This window comes from Tachysurus vachellii, chromosome 4 (assembly GCF_030014155.1).
Source record: "Tachysurus vachellii isolate PV-2020 chromosome 4, HZAU_Pvac_v1, whole genome shotgun sequence".
NCBI classification, from domain to species: Eukaryota; Metazoa; Chordata; class Actinopteri; order Siluriformes; family Bagridae; genus Tachysurus; species Tachysurus vachellii.
The window spans coordinates 7,296,340-7,315,312 of record NC_083463.1 but is presented as its reverse complement, the minus strand read 5'-3'; the positions used below and the strand labels follow the sequence as shown (position 1 = coordinate 7,315,312).

The 18,973-nt window shown below is 36.7% G+C and overlaps 1 protein-coding gene across 1 annotated transcript in view; it reads left to right on the top strand.

Annotated features, from left to right (window-relative positions):
* Positions 1-17,276, top strand: part of il12rb2 (interleukin 12 receptor, beta 2a) — a 23,523-nt gene extending 6,247 nt beyond the window's left edge. The window contains exons 6-16 of the mRNA XM_060867511.1: positions 456-598; positions 3,554-3,695; positions 4,537-4,616; positions 4,950-5,139; positions 6,069-6,251; positions 10,282-10,380; positions 10,461-10,613; positions 10,993-11,139; positions 13,611-13,710; positions 14,225-14,312; positions 16,466-17,276. Of these exons, the coding sequence (XP_060723494.1) occupies positions 456-598; positions 3,554-3,695; positions 4,537-4,616; positions 4,950-5,139; positions 6,069-6,251; positions 10,282-10,380; positions 10,461-10,613; positions 10,993-11,139; positions 13,611-13,710; positions 14,225-14,312; positions 16,466-16,927 (1,787 nt within the window). The 3' untranslated portion in view covers positions 16,928-17,276. The remainder of the gene's footprint in view (positions 1-455; positions 599-3,553; positions 3,696-4,536; positions 4,617-4,949; positions 5,140-6,068; positions 6,252-10,281; positions 10,381-10,460; positions 10,614-10,992; positions 11,140-13,610; positions 13,711-14,224; positions 14,313-16,465) is intronic.
* The last annotated feature ends 1,697 nt before the right edge of the window (positions 17,277-18,973 follow it).

The window sequence follows — 18,973 nt, the reverse complement described above, 5'->3', positions numbered from 1 at the left end:
GCATGGTAGGTTGATTGGAATCTCTGGAAAATTGTCCGTAGTGTGTGAGTGTGTGAGTGAATGAGAGTGTGTGTGTGCCCTGTGATGGGTTGGCACTCCGTCCAGGGTGTATCCTGCCTTGATGCCCGATGACGCCTGAGATAGGCACAGGCTCCCCGTGACCCGAGGTAGTTCGGATAAACGGGAGAAGATGAATGAATGAATGAATGAATGAATATTAGCTGCACTTCCAACCTCCCTTATATGTGTGTATAATCTTAAAAAAAACTTAAGATAGGAATTAAGGAAAGTATGCAAAATCTGGACAATGTACTGAAAAGGTGTGGAAAGGTTTCAGATGAAAAGCCTGTCGAACCTTAATGTTCAAAAACTTTACCTAAAATTGAAGCTTAGATGAAAACGTAGTATGTTCCCAGACTGACCCCACCTCCTGCCGGTGTTCTGTTCATGTACAGTGAAACCACTGAGCCCCAAGATCGCAGAAGTGGAATGCTCTTCGAGACGATGCCAGCTCTGTCCACTCAACAAACAGAGCGTTCATCTGGTAGAGATCCGATACGAAGAAAAACGGGGCAGCTGGAACACCGTCTCATTCAACGTACGTACACATCAAACACATTAATCACTGCAACTGCCACTTACTTGATCACTGATTCATTCGTACAGTGTGATGTGTACAGTAAGTCCTAGTACAGGACCTCTTGTTAAAGGTGTCTAGGGTTATAGATAACTCCTCATACACTTCATCTTTTGTACACCTCAAAACACTATGTTCCTTAAAACAGAATCAAATATGTAATGTATCAAATATTCAAATACCTTTTTTAATTTCATGGAAAATATCAACTTCAGATAGCAGTTTAAATCATGCCACCAGTATATTTATCTGATCCCAAGTAACGTAGTTATACTGAAATAAGAATAAAGTCCTGTGGGTTGCGTAATGAGCCAAGAGTGAGTCATTTAATAAACTGATCACAGAAGTCGTTTCCTGCCTAGCAGGGTAGCAGCTCTTGTTTGTTGCTGAATGTTTATTTTCTTATAGGGTGTTTTGCTGAGAAGGAAAGTTATGAAACAGTTCTAAACGACATGTAGGCTCTACGGAAATAAACAATACAAGTGAAAACATTCTAGATATATAAGGTCACAGTCAAAAGTATTGAAACAGCAAAGCCGATTCTTTTGTCGCTGCTGTACACTGAAGACATTTGGGATTGAAATCGAAGGATGATTGAGAATAAAAGATCAGAATTTCAGCCTAAATACAAAAAAAGGAAACAACAAGTAAGAAACAAAACACAACAGCAACAAACATACGCAAGACAACAGGTACAAACAGGGAAGGTAATTAGGGACACATAAGGATCAGGTGTGCAGAGAATTTGCAAAGAAATACAGAGATAAACCTCTACCAAAGTGACGGAAAGCCCAAAGTAAAAGGATCCAAAATATTTGCGCTCATCTCGTCAAACACGGTGAAGGAAAGTGTCATAGCTTGGGCTTGCATGGCTGCTTCAGGAAAACAGTCTCGCTAATCTTTATTGATAATGTAACTCACGATAGAAGCAGCAGAATGAATTCATTGCTATAGTGACACAAAATACACTGTCAACACAACAAAGGGCTTCATCAGGGGTAGATATTACACTGGTCAAGTCAATCAACAGACAGATCTTAACCCAAGTGAGCAGTATTTCACTTCCTGAAGAGAGACCGAAGGGAGAAACCACATAAGCACTGCTGTGGTACGAGCCAGAAAAAGCATCACATAAGAAGAACTCAGCAGGTTAATGATGTCAGTGTGTCAAAACCTTGATGCAGTTATCACAAGCAAGATATTAAGCGTTTACTTTAAGACTATACGCGACTTTTACCAGTTTTGTTTACTTTTGTTCTGTCTGGATCAAACTTCAGTCTGTAACACATGAAAGCGTTTACTGACTTGAAACAAATCCTGAGATAAGTGCATTAAAACCGCTGACTTACTGGCAGCCCACAAAACTACTGATTAGATGAGTCTGTAGATTATAAACCTTCTGCGGGCTGATTCAGAACTAGACAGATAAATGTCAAGGGGTTTTTACAATCCCCATGCTGCGAAACGGCTACCAGAACCTTTGCATTGTAAAAATGAACAGGAGCCCGTTTCATCATTTCTGTTTGATTTACATTTCCATGCAGACTTCAAAAGACAAACGCCGTTCACATGACCACATTTCCACTGTCTGTTTACAGACCAAAATATTTACACGGCTTTTTGAGTATACATTGAACAGAACTAAAAAAAAAAAAGAAAAAGCCAGGAAGTGTCACGACAATAATAGTGGCGTTACATCCTTTAACTTTAACAGTGCAGAAGTGCAGCAAAGAGGAAATGTGACTTAGAAGCTGCTTTCAAAACCAAACTGAAACTAAACAGAAAATGCACTTTTATTGTACCCCAGACATGATGTGCAATATTTATAGACACGTTATACCACAGTGGTGTTGAACTCTCAAATCTGATTGGTCGGATGCTGTCAGTTATCCTTCTGAGTGTATTTTATATTATAGGTTATATTTATAATATATTTATTAATGTGCTCATTCAAATATGTTATCAAGGCCACATCACTACACCCTGTCACCGATTCTATTCTTTTATATTGCTTTATGCAGGAATTATTCGGCTTACAGACTCACTTTATATTGCATCTGATCTCTGAGATCTGTGGTTTTTATCATTTTATATCATTTTATTTCTTTTGTTATTTCTTAAGTGTAAATAATTACAGTACATTTTACTATTATTACTTGATGTTATTATTAATATTACTTTTGTTAATATCGTCTTATATTAAACTTTTATTCCTTCCTATGCTAAGTCTTTAATAGCTAAACTTTAACTGCGATAAGTGAATTTCCCCACACTGGGATTAATAAAGTTGAACTTATCATTTTCTTTTTTCTTAAGGAAAAAAAATCCAAATCCAAATGAAATTAGAAAAACATTGGACCCATTTTGTCAAATAAAATAATTATTTCATTTAAAAAAGATGAACCGAAAGGCTTTATTTAAAATCTTTTAGTTAAGAAATATAGTTACATTTTCTTCAAACTTTACTATTAATAATTAAGCCAATGTCCTGTGACGTACTGTACTGCGTGCCGAGCGTAATTAGTGATCTGTACAATTCTAGAAAGGGTTGTTATGTTATGTAAGTGTTCAATTCAATTCAAATTTATTTGCATAGCGTTTTTTGCAATTCACATTGTCTCAAAGCAGCTTTACAGAACATAAACATAGAGCAAAAGGGTATTATAAAGAATAATGTAAAGTACAAAATTCAAGATTAATGTTAGATATGTTTAAATGTGTTTGTATTTATCCCCAATGAGCAAGTCTGAGGTGACTCAGTGGGGAGGAAAAACTCCCTTAGATGGAAGAGGAAGAAACCTTGAGAGGAACCAGACTCAAAAGGGAACCTCATCCTAATTTGGGTGACACTGAAGGGTGTGATTATAAATATACAACGTACAATGTGTAATGGAAATGGTTTTTATCTCTCTTCAGAACACCAATTTGACGACATGCTGGACTGTAACCTCACTGAATCCATATAACACGTACACGTTTGAGGTCAGATGGAAACCTGGCCCAAGGAGAGGTCTGTGGAGCGAGTGGACTCGGATCGAAGGCGTGACAGATGAAGAAGGTGGTGATCAAAAACCTCCTTACACTTTTAGACTGTTTAATTGAATCGAACTCAAAGGTTATTCTGTATTACTGTACTTGACTCATTTAAAGCGTAGCTGTTTTAGTGATGTACATGATGAAGGGCGTGTAATGGAAACACGGAGACAGTTGATCGTGTTAGATATGTGTAGTAAAGTGTCAGTGTCATACATGGAGGTGGAGCATGAAGCATCCTGCCTTTTATAATCACTTGCATCAGAAAGAATGTTGCTACATGAATTTATGGTTAAAATGTATAATGGCAATCACTTAGACTCTTGCAACAATACAATAATAATTAAAAGAATTAAAAAGTAGGGTTTTTTTATAGCTTATCGCTTGACAGCTGCAGAGTCACTGGTTTAATCCTAAGTATGAATAGGTTACAGTCATTGTAGAGGTTCACATAGGTTTCCTCTGGGTTCTCCAGTTTCCTCCCATCTCCCTGAAAGTGAAATTATTGCAGGAAAATATTCCTACCTTGTGCCCAGTATACCATATACGCTATGGATCGTCCAGCATGACCAAGAGAAAGTGGTTATGGAAAATGAATGGATACAGTATGAAGCTGGTCTAATAGCACAAAGTGTAACCAAAGCCACACTGTTACAACATACATTAGATTTCTCAATATTTAGCAAAACTGCACTGAAAATCTAAATATGCTGTAAATCTCCTTATAAATTTACATTTATGGCGTTTGGCGTTATGACTTAGTGGCTTGCCACTTTTAGTTAATTTCTTTTTTGTTTAAATCCGACATAGTCCAGACTAAAATATGATAAACTCATTCCATCTTTTTTTATATTTTATTTATTTAGCTCCTATGACAATGCTTGACGCGTGGTACATTGAAGAATCTACGCAAACCGTCAGCAAGTCATTCCAGTTATTTTGGAGAGTAAGTATTACACACAGATTATACACAGTTACTTAATATTTCCAGCACGTCGAAGAAGCTTTGTGCTTCTTCCGTACACAGCAAATACTGCCATCGGTTTGTTTAGTTACAGAGAGTCACTCCAGACCTCCACACTGCCCATCACTTCACATGACTAAAGGTCAAACCACTTCTGAGAAATGACATATCCTGTCATCTGCTGCTCTCTGTTAAAGCAAAACCTGGACGCCTTTCATTTTCAAAAAAAAGTCTTTAGAGGAAATCAGTTTCTCAGTGACTTTAATGCTTATTCAGGTTCAACAGCTTGAAAAAACTTTATCACTGTTCGATTAGGAGCTGAACAACACCGAAGCCAGAGGAAAGATAACGCAGTACATCGTGACTGTGATCGAACATCGACTCAGCAACCGGACCGCTCTCGGAAAAACCACCAAAGTGTCCTGTTCTTCCTGCAACGTGTCCATTTCTGCGATGAACTCAAAAGGCCTGTCTCCTGCTCGACTCATACACCTGCAGCCTATAAGTAGGTCACATCCACGACATGCAGCATGAAAATACAGAACATTTCTTTTATTTTCTTTAAGCATAGACATCTGGAAGTGCTTTAAGTATATAATAAAAAGGCGAGATCGTGTTTGTGGAAAAAGGCAGATAGCGTTTTTCCTCCCCGTGTCTTTCACTGCCCCGTGTTGCAGCGTGAGCAGCAGTTTGAAAGGATGTGAAAGTTTCTCTGGCTTCACATGTCTTGCAGGAAGCACGTGAAGAGGAAGCTTTCTGTATCCCTGATAGCTGGTAGCTGTTGCATGCAGGCTGTCACTACGGAGCGGGTGTGATTTAGCCTTACATAACGATGACATCTTAATTTATTAATCAATGAACGAATGACGTATCGTGTTTTTCGAGATTTCTAATAACAACATTTGTGTAAATATTTTGGTGGAACTGAAGTGAAGAGAATATTCAAATCACGCTATTATTCATGCACTACTTTCACACGATGTCGATTAGAAATGGAAAAATAAACAGTTCTGGTGATATTTTCGTCCAGAGGTCGGCTCCGCGTGCCGGAAACGTGTGTTTAACTCTCATAAGGACAGTAAAATATTTGTAGGCCTAAAGAAAGCTAATACATTTTCAACAACACTTATTGCAACTTAACTACTAAACAGCTTAAAGAAATAAAGTGCAATAGACATAAATCAGGTACTTCAGTCGTGCATTGACGTTCCACGGCATATCTTAATCTGTAAATCTTTTAGGGTGAGATTATGTGGGGCGTTTGTCGTCTAAGTTTCTGTCAAAACTGCTAGTATAGAAAAATGTATTTAAAACAGCCTGTGAGTTTTATAAAATCACTCAAAGTCTTGTGAGCGGTCAAATTTGCGAAGTGAAAAGCACTGTGGTATGAACCTATTGAAGATGGTTAGAACAGGTGCTCTTGTGTTTTTGCAGCTCTTCTTCCGTACAAGGTGTCACAGACTCTTGTGAATAATCACAGTGTCGCCCTCTCCTGGCCGAGGCCCATCGGTGCAGACCCGGTGACGGAGTTCTTGGTAGAGTGGTTTCCAGAGGGACGGAAACAGCAGCTTCAGTGGGTCAGAGTGGAAAGGCACCTAAACACAGCGCATATTACTGGTCAGTAAAAAAAACTGTGGTTTTAATGTGCAAATCTTTATGAAGGTGTTTTTTTTAATCGTCAGAGGAATCTAGTCGTATAAGAATTTTTTTCTTTATATGTAACGACCATCATTTTTGACAGTGTGTCACATTATTTGTGCACCGTAATACAGGACAGAGGATCTAACATGTTTTTGATCGGTACTGGATGTAGTAAATGTAGCTGTAGATTCTAACAAACATGGAACATGTAAGGATACAAAAACGTCACAACAGTTTACTGTGGTTTCGTGACTGATCATAGCGAATAGAAATAAAAGTGTCTCTGTAAAGTCGAAGGAATAAAGTATTCAAATCGAATTTAAATTTTATTCGTCACATCCACAGTCGTACACAGTAGCGATGTAGTGAAATGCTTTTTTTTTACGACTGGCTTTGATATAAAAATAGCCAATAGTAGCGGATAAAATTCAGGAATAAAGGAATAGATACAGTATATTATCCTTGTTTTTCTGGTTAGAATCATTTTGCGTTCACAGCATGGTAACATATGCTGATATTCAAAAGTTTAGGATCACTTCTGTTTTCATTTCCGTTTACTGAAGAAAAAAAAAAAACATTTTTGTCCATTTTAAAAACTCAAAATGAATCAGATTAATTTTAAAGAAAGATCTTCATTGTCACAAAGAGGCCCATTATCAGTAACCATCAGTCCTCTGTTTCAATCTCATCTTATGTTGGTTAATCCAAGTTAATCATTTTATAAGGCTAAGTGATTATTAGAGAACCGTTTTACAATCGTTCTAGCACAGCTGAAAGCTGCTGTAGTGATTAAGGGAGCAAGAAAAGTCGCCTTCTTTAGGTTAGTTTAGTATCTGGAGCATCAGAAGGAGCATCAGAAGGTAATATATTAAAAACAAACTAAAAAAAAAAGAGGTTGTGTTGAGTGTTGTACGATGATGCACCTTTTACAATCCACAAATAAATATCATTATTATAATTACACATTTGTTTTATTTTTTTATTTTCATTAAAACAATCATTGCCTATCCACACAGCTCTATATCGATGCTGTGAGGATATCAATAATTCTGTGGTTTGAGGTTAATGTGATGTTTATGTAATGGCACCTCTCACTGAATCTCACCCCGGTTGTGCTACACTTTCACTTCTTTTTGTTTTTTTGCATGACCTCTTGCTGATGCTTTATGTCTAGGCCCCAAAAAAAAAAAAAAAAAAGAAGACAAGAAGAATTCTCAGCCTGAATAAATTCATGATTAAGAAGAAAAAAAATCAACAACTCCTCAGCCTACATAAATAAAATATATAGTATGAAATATAATTAGTATATTTCTGTTATAAAAAAAATAATGCCTGATATAGCTTTTTGCTATGATTTTATGTAACATTACAAATTAAATACAATGTCGGATGAAATTCAATACAATGTCGGATGAAGAGGATAAGTTAAGATAAGATAAGTTAAGATAAGTTAAGATAAGTTAAGATAAGGTAAGATAATTGGAACATTTTCCTAAAGATCTTTCCAATTTTTGTAGCATTGATAAAACTTGATATAATCAAACATTCACCAGTGCTATTTAGTAGCTTTTGGTACATTTTGAAATATAAAATACATTTATAGGCTTGCTTTATAATCAAATATAGTGAAAATGGGGTGGTCAAAAATATTAGCCCCTTGTGAATATTTGCTTTCAAAACACACCCAATTAATCAATCAGCTTTCAAAACACACCAAATTAATCAATCAGTTTTCAAACCACACCTGTACAGTCAATTGGCTTCCTAACAATACCTGGGCATTCAATCAGCATTAAAGGACTCCAAGGAACAGGGCACTTGAACACATTATTGGGAGAGACTATTTTTACTCACCATGCCAAAGACAAAGGAAATCAGTCTTGAGGCCCTTTCTTGTTTCAACTCACTATTTCAATTAAATATCCTAATCAAACTTAGTGGAGATTTTGTCTTTGTTATTTTGGAAACAAATACACTATATATACCTTTATTCGTCACACAATGGGGAAATTTCTGTTACAGCAGCAAAGAGAAAGAACTGCAAATATATAAAAGAATAGAGATAATAGACATAATATAATATAATATACATTATATACACAATGTATAAATACAGAGAAGACAAAAAAGAGACCACGAGTTAGTAGTTACACTAACAGACATATTGCACACAGGTAATATTGCACATTTTTCTGTTATTGCACGTGTTGTTTAAATACTTTGTTATTTTTATTATTGCAGTTAAACAGTAATCCAGTGTGTAACTAGATTAGTAAAGTTCGTCACGACAAACTTTGATGTTGGCTTTGACGAGGCAAGTATTCGCAAAGGCAGGTGCTTTTTGGAGGCGAGTGGACATAAGGGTCAGTGTTACTTTTGGAGGCAAGTGGACAGAAAGATAGGGTGCCAAAACATTTGGAGGCAAGTGGAGACGAGTATGTGACGTCATTCGAATACTCCTGAGGAAGTTCCCCTCATTGGGCTGAGTGTTTTGATATGATACATGTTCATGTTGTGCTAATTTTTGATTTTCAAGTGACATCACGTGACGTCACGTGACATCATCAGAATGCACTTGAGGAAGTTCCCCTCATTGTTCTGAGTGTTTTGATATGTCACATGTCCATGTTGTAAAAAGCTTTTTGATTTTGCATATTTTGGGGGCGGGGCTGCGGCACAACCGGAAGGCCAGTCGGTACACCAATTTAAACCTTTGTTCAGAGTATCACCCTAAAGGAGCTGGCTGAGTTTGGTGTAGATAGTTCGAAAGCTTGCCGAGTTATAAACCTCCAAAGTTTATAATGGGAGTCTATGGGGAAAAAAAGGCCAATTTGAAACCCGGTACCGGAAGTACCGGTACTCGGATCGCTTAGAAAAGTAATAGCAACAAACATCAGACCAGCGTCTACAACATATCCGAATTTGGTGCATGTGGCTCGAAAGCCCTAGGCAGCATTAAATTTTATACATTTTTGTCTAAGCTTAAATAGGAAAACAGAATGTTGGCTTCTACAAAGCTACATAATTATGGTGACTGGTTCACTGGGAGCAGCTTTGATTGTAAAGTCTAATAGCAGCAGGGAGAAACGACCGTCTGTATCACTCCTTCAGACACTTAGGATGTAACAGTCTGTCACTGAAGGAGCTGCTCAGAGATGAAACCGATTCATACAGGGGGTGAGAGTCGTTCTCCAGCAATGATGATAGTTTTGCTACCATCCTTTTTTCTCCCACCTCCTGTACAGTGTTCCAGAGGAATCCCCAGGACTTAGCTGGCCTTCCTGATCAGCTTGTCCTGTCTCTTCCTTTCTGCAGTAGAGATGCTGCTGCACCAGCAGACCACACCATAGAATATGGCTGAGGCCACCACAGAGTCAAAAAAGGTCTTCAGTAACTCTCCCTGCACTCCAAAAGACCTTAGTCTCCTCAGCAGAAAGAGTCTGCTCTGCCCTTTCCTATAGATTGCCTCAGTGTTGTCTATCCAGTCCAAAAAGATCAGTTTAGGAGACCAGTAACACATAAAAGTGTTCAGTTATCAGCAGATCTATGAAAGTCACATGCTGAGTTCACAAACAAATTAAACCTAGATATATTTTAGAAAACAAAACAGACTGTAAAATAGTCCATAATATCGAAGTGGAGGTGAAAATCTGTTGTATTCCCTCCTGTTGCTCTTAAGCCTCTAAAATAATGTCATTTGTACAGAGACATGGTTACAATGTCAAATGTGTACCTTGTTAATGAAGAATCCGCATCATTAGCACATTTCTTTGAGGTGTTCCGTTCAATGCCAGGACTTTGTTGCTCTATTTTGCCCCCTAGTGGCCAGTGGCTGGAGGTTTGACATCTTACAATAGATAACAATTTTAGTATCAGGACTTTTTTCAATCTCCTGCCATATGTAGCATTTGCTTAATGACATGGTGCATGTTTTTAATGTTTTAAATGAAATGCATTTCTTCTCTCACTCTCTCTTTCTCCCTCTTTAAATGTGTGGTGTGTTTAGGTTTGCAGCCTGCGGAGTGCTATGAAGGTGCAGTGGTCTATCTAAACTCATCCAAGACAAAAAAAGCCACCTTCAACCGGATCTCTACCTGGCAGACAGGTGAGAGGGCGTCGGTTCATTAAGAACTGATCATCAAGTGAGATAAATAAACAGGTCTGAAAATAAGATTGTCTTTTCAGCTCCACAACAGGGTCCTTTTCCAGTGTCCATCGTTCCGAAGAGTAAAAGCGTGGTGGTAAAGTGGAGCGAGATCCCACCAGAGAAGAGAGGAGGCTGTCTGCAACATTACACCATCTACCTGAAGGATTCAGCAGGCAAAATTCAGAAATACAGTAAGAAACCAAACATGTGTAGGATCTGAGACTGTGGAATCTCATTCTGTGGATTTCATTACAGTAACGTTGGCTCAATCTTGTTTTCCTCTCACACACAAATTACATACTGAAAAGAACTCTTAAGGAACCTAACGGTGTTTGGGAGATTAATATTAATCTGTTAGAATTTTTGTTTTTTTTAATTGCATTTGCTTTGAACCTAATCTAATGATGACTGTGTTTTATTTTATATGATGTTGTACAGAATATCTACAATAGCAGTGATGTCAGTTTTTTCCTGATACTCAGACACAGGCTGTATTTGCATGTATGCACTTTTGCATAATTTACAGTTATTATTGTCTGTAAAAGTTACTGAAGAATAATTGTGTTGTAGGTGTCTCACACCCTCAGAGAGAGTATACCATCACCGACCTATTGCCAGGACAGAAATACAGACTGAGTGTCTCAGCCTGGACTACAGCAGGAGAAAGTCCTATAGAAAACGAGCGCTCGTTCAAACTGAAACACTCCAGAGAAACAGGTATGGACAGATTATTGAGATATTATTTATATAATCTTTATATTTTATGTAGATTCATATATGAGGAACCAGACTCAAAAAGGAACCTCATCCTCATTTGGGAGGCACTGGAGGGAGGGTGTGACTATAAAGTAATGATGATAGATAGATAGATAGATAGATAGATAGATAGATAGATAGATAGATAGATAGATAGATAGATAGATAGAGTATCGGAAGTTGTGGGTTTATTTACAGGCTCAACATGGCCAGAAAGAAAGAACCAACTTACTTTTCATGGTAATAACTTATGATACCAAACTACAGCTGACGAGCTGACACAAAGGCTGGCTATAGTAACTCAATAACACTCTTAATACTCAGTAATACTCAATAACACTCTTAATACTCAGTAATACTCAATAACACTCCTAATACACAATAATACTCAATAACACTCTTAATACACAATAATACTCAATAACACTCTTAATACTCAGTAATACTCAATAACACTCTTAATACTCAGTAATACTCAATAACACTCTTAATACTCAGTAATACTCAATAACACTCTTAATACACAATAATACTCAATAACACTCTTAATACTCAGTAATACTCAATAACACTCTTAATACTCAGTAATACTCAATAACACTCTTAATACTCAGTAATACTCAATAACACTCTTAATACTCAATAATACTCAATAACACTCTTAATACTCAGTAATACTCAATAACACTCTTAATACTCAGTAATACTCAATAACACTCTTAATACTCAGTAATACTCAATAACACTCTTAATACTCAATAATACTCAATAACACTCTTAATACACAATAATACTCAATAACACTCTTAATACTCAGTAATACTCAATAACACTCTTAATACTCAGTAATACTCAATAACACTCCTAATACACAATAATACTCAATAACACTCTTAATACTCAGTAATACTCAATAACACTCTTAATACTCAGTAATACTCAATAACACTCTTAATACTCAGTAATACTCAATAACACTCTTAATACTCAATAATACTCAATAACACTCTTAATACACAATAATACTCAATAACACTCCTAATACACAATAATACTCAATAACACTCTTAATACTCAGTAATACTCAATAACACTCTTAATACACAATAATACTCAATAACACTCTTAATACACAATAATACTCAATAACACTCTTAATACACAATAATACTCAATAACACTCTTAATACTCAACAATACTCAATAACACTCTTAATACTCAATAATACTCAATAACACTCTTAATACACAATAATACTCAATAACACTCTTAATACACAATAATACTCAATAACACTCTTAATACTCAATAATACTCAATAACACTCTTAATACACAATAATACTCAATAACACTCTTAATACACAATAATACTCAATAACACTCTTAATACTCAATAATACTCAATAACACTCTTAATACTCAGTAATACTCAATAACACTCTTAATACACAATAATACTCAATAACACTCTTAATACACAATAATACTCAATAACACTCTTAATACACAATAATACTCAATAACACTCTTAATACTCAGTAATACTCAATAACACTCTTAATACTCAGTAATACTCAATAACACTCTTAATACTCAGTAATACTCAATAACACTCTTAATACTCAATAATACTCAATAACACTCTTAATACTCAGTAATACTCAATAACACTCCTAATACACAATAATACTCAATAACACTCTTAATACTCAGTAATACTCAATAACACTCTTAATACTCAGTAATACTCAATAACACTCTTAATACTCAGTAATACTCAATAACACTCTTAATACTCAATAATACTCAATAACACTCTTAATACACAATAATACTCAATAACACTCCTAATACACAATAATACTCAATAACACTCTTAATACTCAGTAATACTCAATAACACTCTTAATACACAATAATACTCAATAACACTCTTAATACACAATAATACTCAATAACACTCTTAATACACAATAATACTCAATAACACTCTTAATACTCAACAATACTCAATAACACTCTTAATACACAATAATACTCAATAACACTCTTAATACTCAATAATACTCAATAACACTCTTAATACACAATAATACTCAATAACACTCAATAATAAACAGGAATCTGAGGCTACAGTACAGACACAGGTTCATGACACTGGACAGTTGAAGAATGGACAGAGGAGACAGTGGTTTTCTGTCCAGTGTAGCCTCACTGTAGCCTCCGATTCCTGTTCTTTTCTGCTTCATTGTTTTCTCTTTGTCTTCATGTTTGTCCTTTATTCAAAAACAGACAATTCTGTGAATGTTGTAACTTCAGGTCAAAGTCATTCCAACTCATTAGTCTGAATAACAAGAGGCAGCTTTCTACCTGCTTTACAAACACACTCCACTTCATTCCTCACATCATTAATTGTCTTCCTTTGTCAGAGGAGATACCGCTGGCTTTTGTCATCTCAGTGGCAGGTGCTGTTTTCATCACCTGCCTGTGCCTCCTGTGCTTATGTCAGTTTTCTTCAGTACAAAGAAGGTGAGAGTACAAGCAACGGAAACAAGCAACGGAAAAATAACACTACATTTCCAAAAGTATGTGGACACCAGACCTCTCGCACCCACGTGTGTTAGTGAACTTCCCTTTCCAGATGTATTCCCTATTTGCTGTTATAATAAGCTTCACTCTTCTGGGAAGTCTGTAGTCTAGATGTTGCAGCGTGACTGTAGGGATTTGTGTTCATTCAGCTACAAGAGCATTAGTGAAATCAGACACTGATGTTCCAGTTCATCTCAGAGATGTTCAGTGGGATTGGGTCAGAGTTCAACACGCTCAAGTTCATCAAGTCCAACCTGAACACTGCTCCAGCATGTAAAGACTTCTGGTATAAATGTGTCCTTCAGACTATGTACAGTAGAAGCAATTTGGGGAAGGCCCACATATGTGTGTGAGATGGTCCGGGGTCCATATCATTTTGGCCATGTAGCAGATATAATAAAAGAAAGCATTTGTCTGATTTAAAAAGCACTTTGTTGTTTATTTCATCTTGCAGATTCTCAGGGTGTTGTCACTGCCTAATTCCGAGCATCGTCCCAGATCCTGCTAACAGCAAATGGGCAAAAGAGTGTGCAAGTGATAAGGTACAGACAAAGTCAACGCTCTTTATTTCTACACAAAAACTACTCATAGTAATCATTTTATTATTGGTGAAGGCAGAAAAATGATACATAACCTGAGTCCAGGTAAGAAATAGATCACTAACTTCATTCCTCTGTAATTCACTCAATCATTCACCATCTAGGGTCAGACTTTTATAGCACAACAATATTAGGTAGTGACAAGAAAATGAAATAAAATATCTATACTATAATATATCTATAATATTCATACTACAACTACATATATATATATATATATATATATACTGTATATATATATATATATATATATATATATATATATATATATATATATATATATATATATATACTGTATATATTTATATACATATATATATACAAGTTTTGAAGACAGGCAAGAGTGACATTTTTAAAATATGCTCAAATATGCTCTGTGCTCAAAGTGATGCTCGCAGCTCCAGTGGTTTTCTCTGTGGGTGAACGAGGATGATGCTGAACAATTCCAGGATATGCTTTTTTTCATTGGTTGTTGCGTTAAATCTTACCCAGATACAATAGTGCTATTTTCTGATTGGCTATTGTGTAGCCTCTTTTTTTGATTGGCTGATAAGTGTCAGGCTCGACTAAGAACTCCAGGGGAGACGCGCTTGATTCCTGCCCGGTTCCACAGAGACAGCGATGTGGACTTATACATTTTGGGCGCTGCGGCTTATTAAATATATGATAAATAGTCAAAAAGTTTTTCTGCATGAGAAATACAATGTGTGGCGGGAGAGCGTGAAAAAAGACCGAAATGTGTGACTGTCACTCTCAATGCGTGACACTTGACAGCCCTGTATTTATTATTAAGGGCTGTCAACGTTAACGCATGCGATTAATACAAAATCCTTAAATAATTTAAAGCAAATAGCACAAATAAATTACTGAAACACACAAAGGTGCGTCATTAACGTAACCTCCATCACGTAGACAATGTTGGGTGTCGGGAGTTTATCACTCTTAGCATCTAATAAAAATAATAACATTAATGTGTTGATTTTGCAGGCGAACAAGTTCCCGATACAGAAAGGGTTTAGTCAAAATATTTTCATCACTACAGTGTTTTATGCTAATATGAGCTAAATATGATTCATTTTGTCCAGATAAACTGATAAAACCTTTCTATGGTTTGAGGTCAGACTTGAAGCAGCTATTTAACAGAGCCATCATTGAGGTGCCAACATCTGTACCATCAGGTTTATCTGTAGCATTTGCAAGTTTACGGCTAAAGCGAAGACACTTCTTTAAATCGTCTTTATTGCCATGTACCTTATTTACATGTACGAGGATTTGTCTTGGCGTGCTGGTGTTTTGTAATGACAGTAAAATACAAGGAATCAAAATAATATTAATAAGGTAAACATTATAAGGCAGGATAAGAGAAGTAAAAGAGAGTAGAAAAATTTTAAAGCGACAAGCGATGCAGTGTGAAGAAACTATAAACGGAAATAACGGAAATAGAAAAATAAAAACAAAATTAGGAGAATAAAAACATTATCTGTACATTAATTGGTGATGTGATTTTGGACAAAGTTTGGAATAAGAAAGTGCAGTATAGCCGTCTGAGTTAAAGTATCGCACGTGAAAAAGCAAAATGAAGTTTTTCGTCAGTGTCCAAGGAGGTGGATAAGAGATCGTAGTGGGTCCTGGGTATTGTTGACGAGGCCAGTTATGGATGGATAGAAATTGTTTTTAAGGCGTGAGGTTTTCTCTTTTACGCATTCAAGCAGCAGTCACACAACAAAAAAATTCACCAAGCGGAAATGCCAGTTCTTTGAAAAGGAAAGTGTGCAGGATGTGAAACACAAACGTTTTTCTGGCAGCAGTTACTTTCACCGTGTTCTTGCTTGAAGCAAATTTTAACCACTGAACTTACAAACCTAGAATCTTAAGCCAGTAGAAAGTAAGTGGGTGAGACTTTGAGCTCTTTTCTAAGAAACAAAATACAGTATTCACTTATAATTAAATAGTGCACATCTCATCCAAAACATTCTTTCTTTTATTCCTTTGTATTTGTCATCTTATAATACATTATAGCCACTTGTGTTAGTATTTCACCTTTACTGTAGACTTTGTGAGTGTTCATTGAGCTCGTATTCCTCTTCTCCATACAGGGTGAGATGAAACTGCAGCTGAACCTCAGTGACTCCAGCATGAGTGAAGAGGAGCCCAATACGTTGGAGGTAGAGGAATTTCCCCAAGAGAAACTAGCCGAAGACGAGACGATCTCCACCGAGGAAACACAACACCCAGGCAAGCTGCAGGCTGAATCAGTGCCATATCAGCCCATCATCACCAGCTCTTACCTCAAAAGCTTCTCCAACGACTCAAGCAGCTCAGACGCCACCCAGGCCTCCAGGGGCACAGACATCACCGTGGACTACATTTCTACTCACGGAGAGTTCAGCGGAGGAGAGGAGGAGGAGGAGGAGGAGGATGTCGACGAGGAGCACAAAACGTTCGAATTCTTCCCCTGTCCCAAGAGCCCCTTCCTTGGGCCGCTTTTAACCAACGGAGGAAAATTGACTCTTGACTCGGTGAAAATAGACTGCAGCGATTTCTTAGAATGTGGATGAACCTCTGCTGTGTACAGAACTGTGTTAATGAACGTTAGATTTGTCATCCTCTCCACTGAAAAAATTAACACTAACACCTGATCAGTATGTTCATGTTAATTACAAAATATCACTCAGCCATACAAATACGCGTTTATATTTTCGGACAAACAATCCCTTACATTGTTTTATTTTAACAGCTTTAATATCAGTTTACCTCAGTTTAATTTTAATTATGCAGGTGTAAATACTTTTGTACATAATCGTTCAGGACTAAAAGCCTCAAGGTGTTTTGTATTCAACAGTCATGCTGATTATTTTTTATTTTTTTTTATCTGTGAAATTATTAAATGATGTACTTTCCAAATCATATCATACCTCTTTCTTAGAGCGTGCGCAAAAACTTTTAGTCAGCAAACAGAAAATGTTTCAAGGGATTTCCAGGAGCGATTCAGCGTTGCGCAGAGCCGATCGGCCCTATACGCTCACTACGCAAGTTGCGTAGGGCCCCACAAATTACGCAAGGCCCCGCCTCCCCCTGCCTCATTTTCCAGCGCGTGCTAATTTTACTGTGTAGATGACAATATGAAGCGGAGCTATCCATCTGGCCATGAAAAGAGAAAAAAGGAACAAAATAAGAGTGAAATGCGAGAACAGCAATCAGGTAAACTTGTGTTCTCTTCAGGTTTGATGTCAGCAAGAGCAAATAACAGTAAAGTTAAAGTAAAGTCAATGTGATTCTGTCTCTAGTCTTTATCTGACTAGCTAAATTAGCTGTGCAGTGCTGCCAGTGCAAGTGTAAATGTGGGGCAAATGGTTTACATGGCTCACGGGTCAGGTAGGAGGGCCCCTTAGCAGAATTCTGCTTAGGGCCCCAGGGAGGTCAGGATCGGCTCAGGCGTTGAGTCACGATCGGTTTTGTAGAGCGTTCCAGCAGTAAATTACTCCACTGAAGCCCTTTTTCAGTCTGTATTACTTTTACATAACGAGGTTGGGGTCGTTATGTTCTTACTGGTAGAATAGTTTTCAATTCAATTTAAATTTATTGTATGTGTTTATGTATATAGCGCTTTTAACAGTGGACATTGTCTCAAAGCAGCTTTACATAAGAAATATAGTACAAATAGTTTAATATTATACAACAAAAGTTCGTGATTAATATTAGACTTATATTTAAATGTGTTTGTATTTATCCCTAATGAACAAGCCTGAGGTGACTGAGGTGAGGAAAAACTCCCTTAGATGGAAGAGGAAGAAACCTTAAGAAGAACCAGACTGAAAAGTGAACCTCATCCTCATTTGGGTGACACTGGAGGGTGCGATTATAAACTGTTATAAACACCAGAGAGTGTTATTATGAACAATGTCCTTTCTACAGTCATTTAAAAGCACACATTATAGTAGCGATACTTCTGGAGACTTATCGAGTTCCTATTATAAACCTACATATTCATTAAGGTCATGTGACCTGATCATTATCAAGCTTTCTAAACGATAAAGAACGGAAATCCTATTTCTTCACAGCATAATCTGCTGTTCTCTGTGTTTATTAGTAGTCTATTTTCCCACCACAGACAACTCAACCAGTTACGAATGACTGGTTATGTTGAAATATTTTGATCTCACACTGTTAAAAAGGAACAAACTGTGCCTTCGTCTACAAACAGCAAAATGCATTTAGGATATTTAGTGTCCTGTACAGCATGGTTCTTCAGGTTTTCCCTGAATTACTAGAGGATTAACGACAGAAGCAGTGGAGCTTAAAAAAAAAGCCTGCAGTGATGATGTGATGTACATATATCAGTGTGTTCACACGTCAATGAAGGAGCAACGATGTAACACACACACAAATAGGACAGAAACGTGTTAAAGCTTGCTGCAGTGACAAATCTGACATTTTCCAACAACAGTGTAAAAAAATAAAAACTGGTGAGAAACACTGCATGTGAGAATTTCTTAACATGAGAAGTATCGCGCCACCAGGTAGCAGATTCATGAGTTCAGAAGTATAAAGTATAGTGTAAAGAAGAACAGACATTTTAGAGATTGTTGGTACTTCGTTGTTTC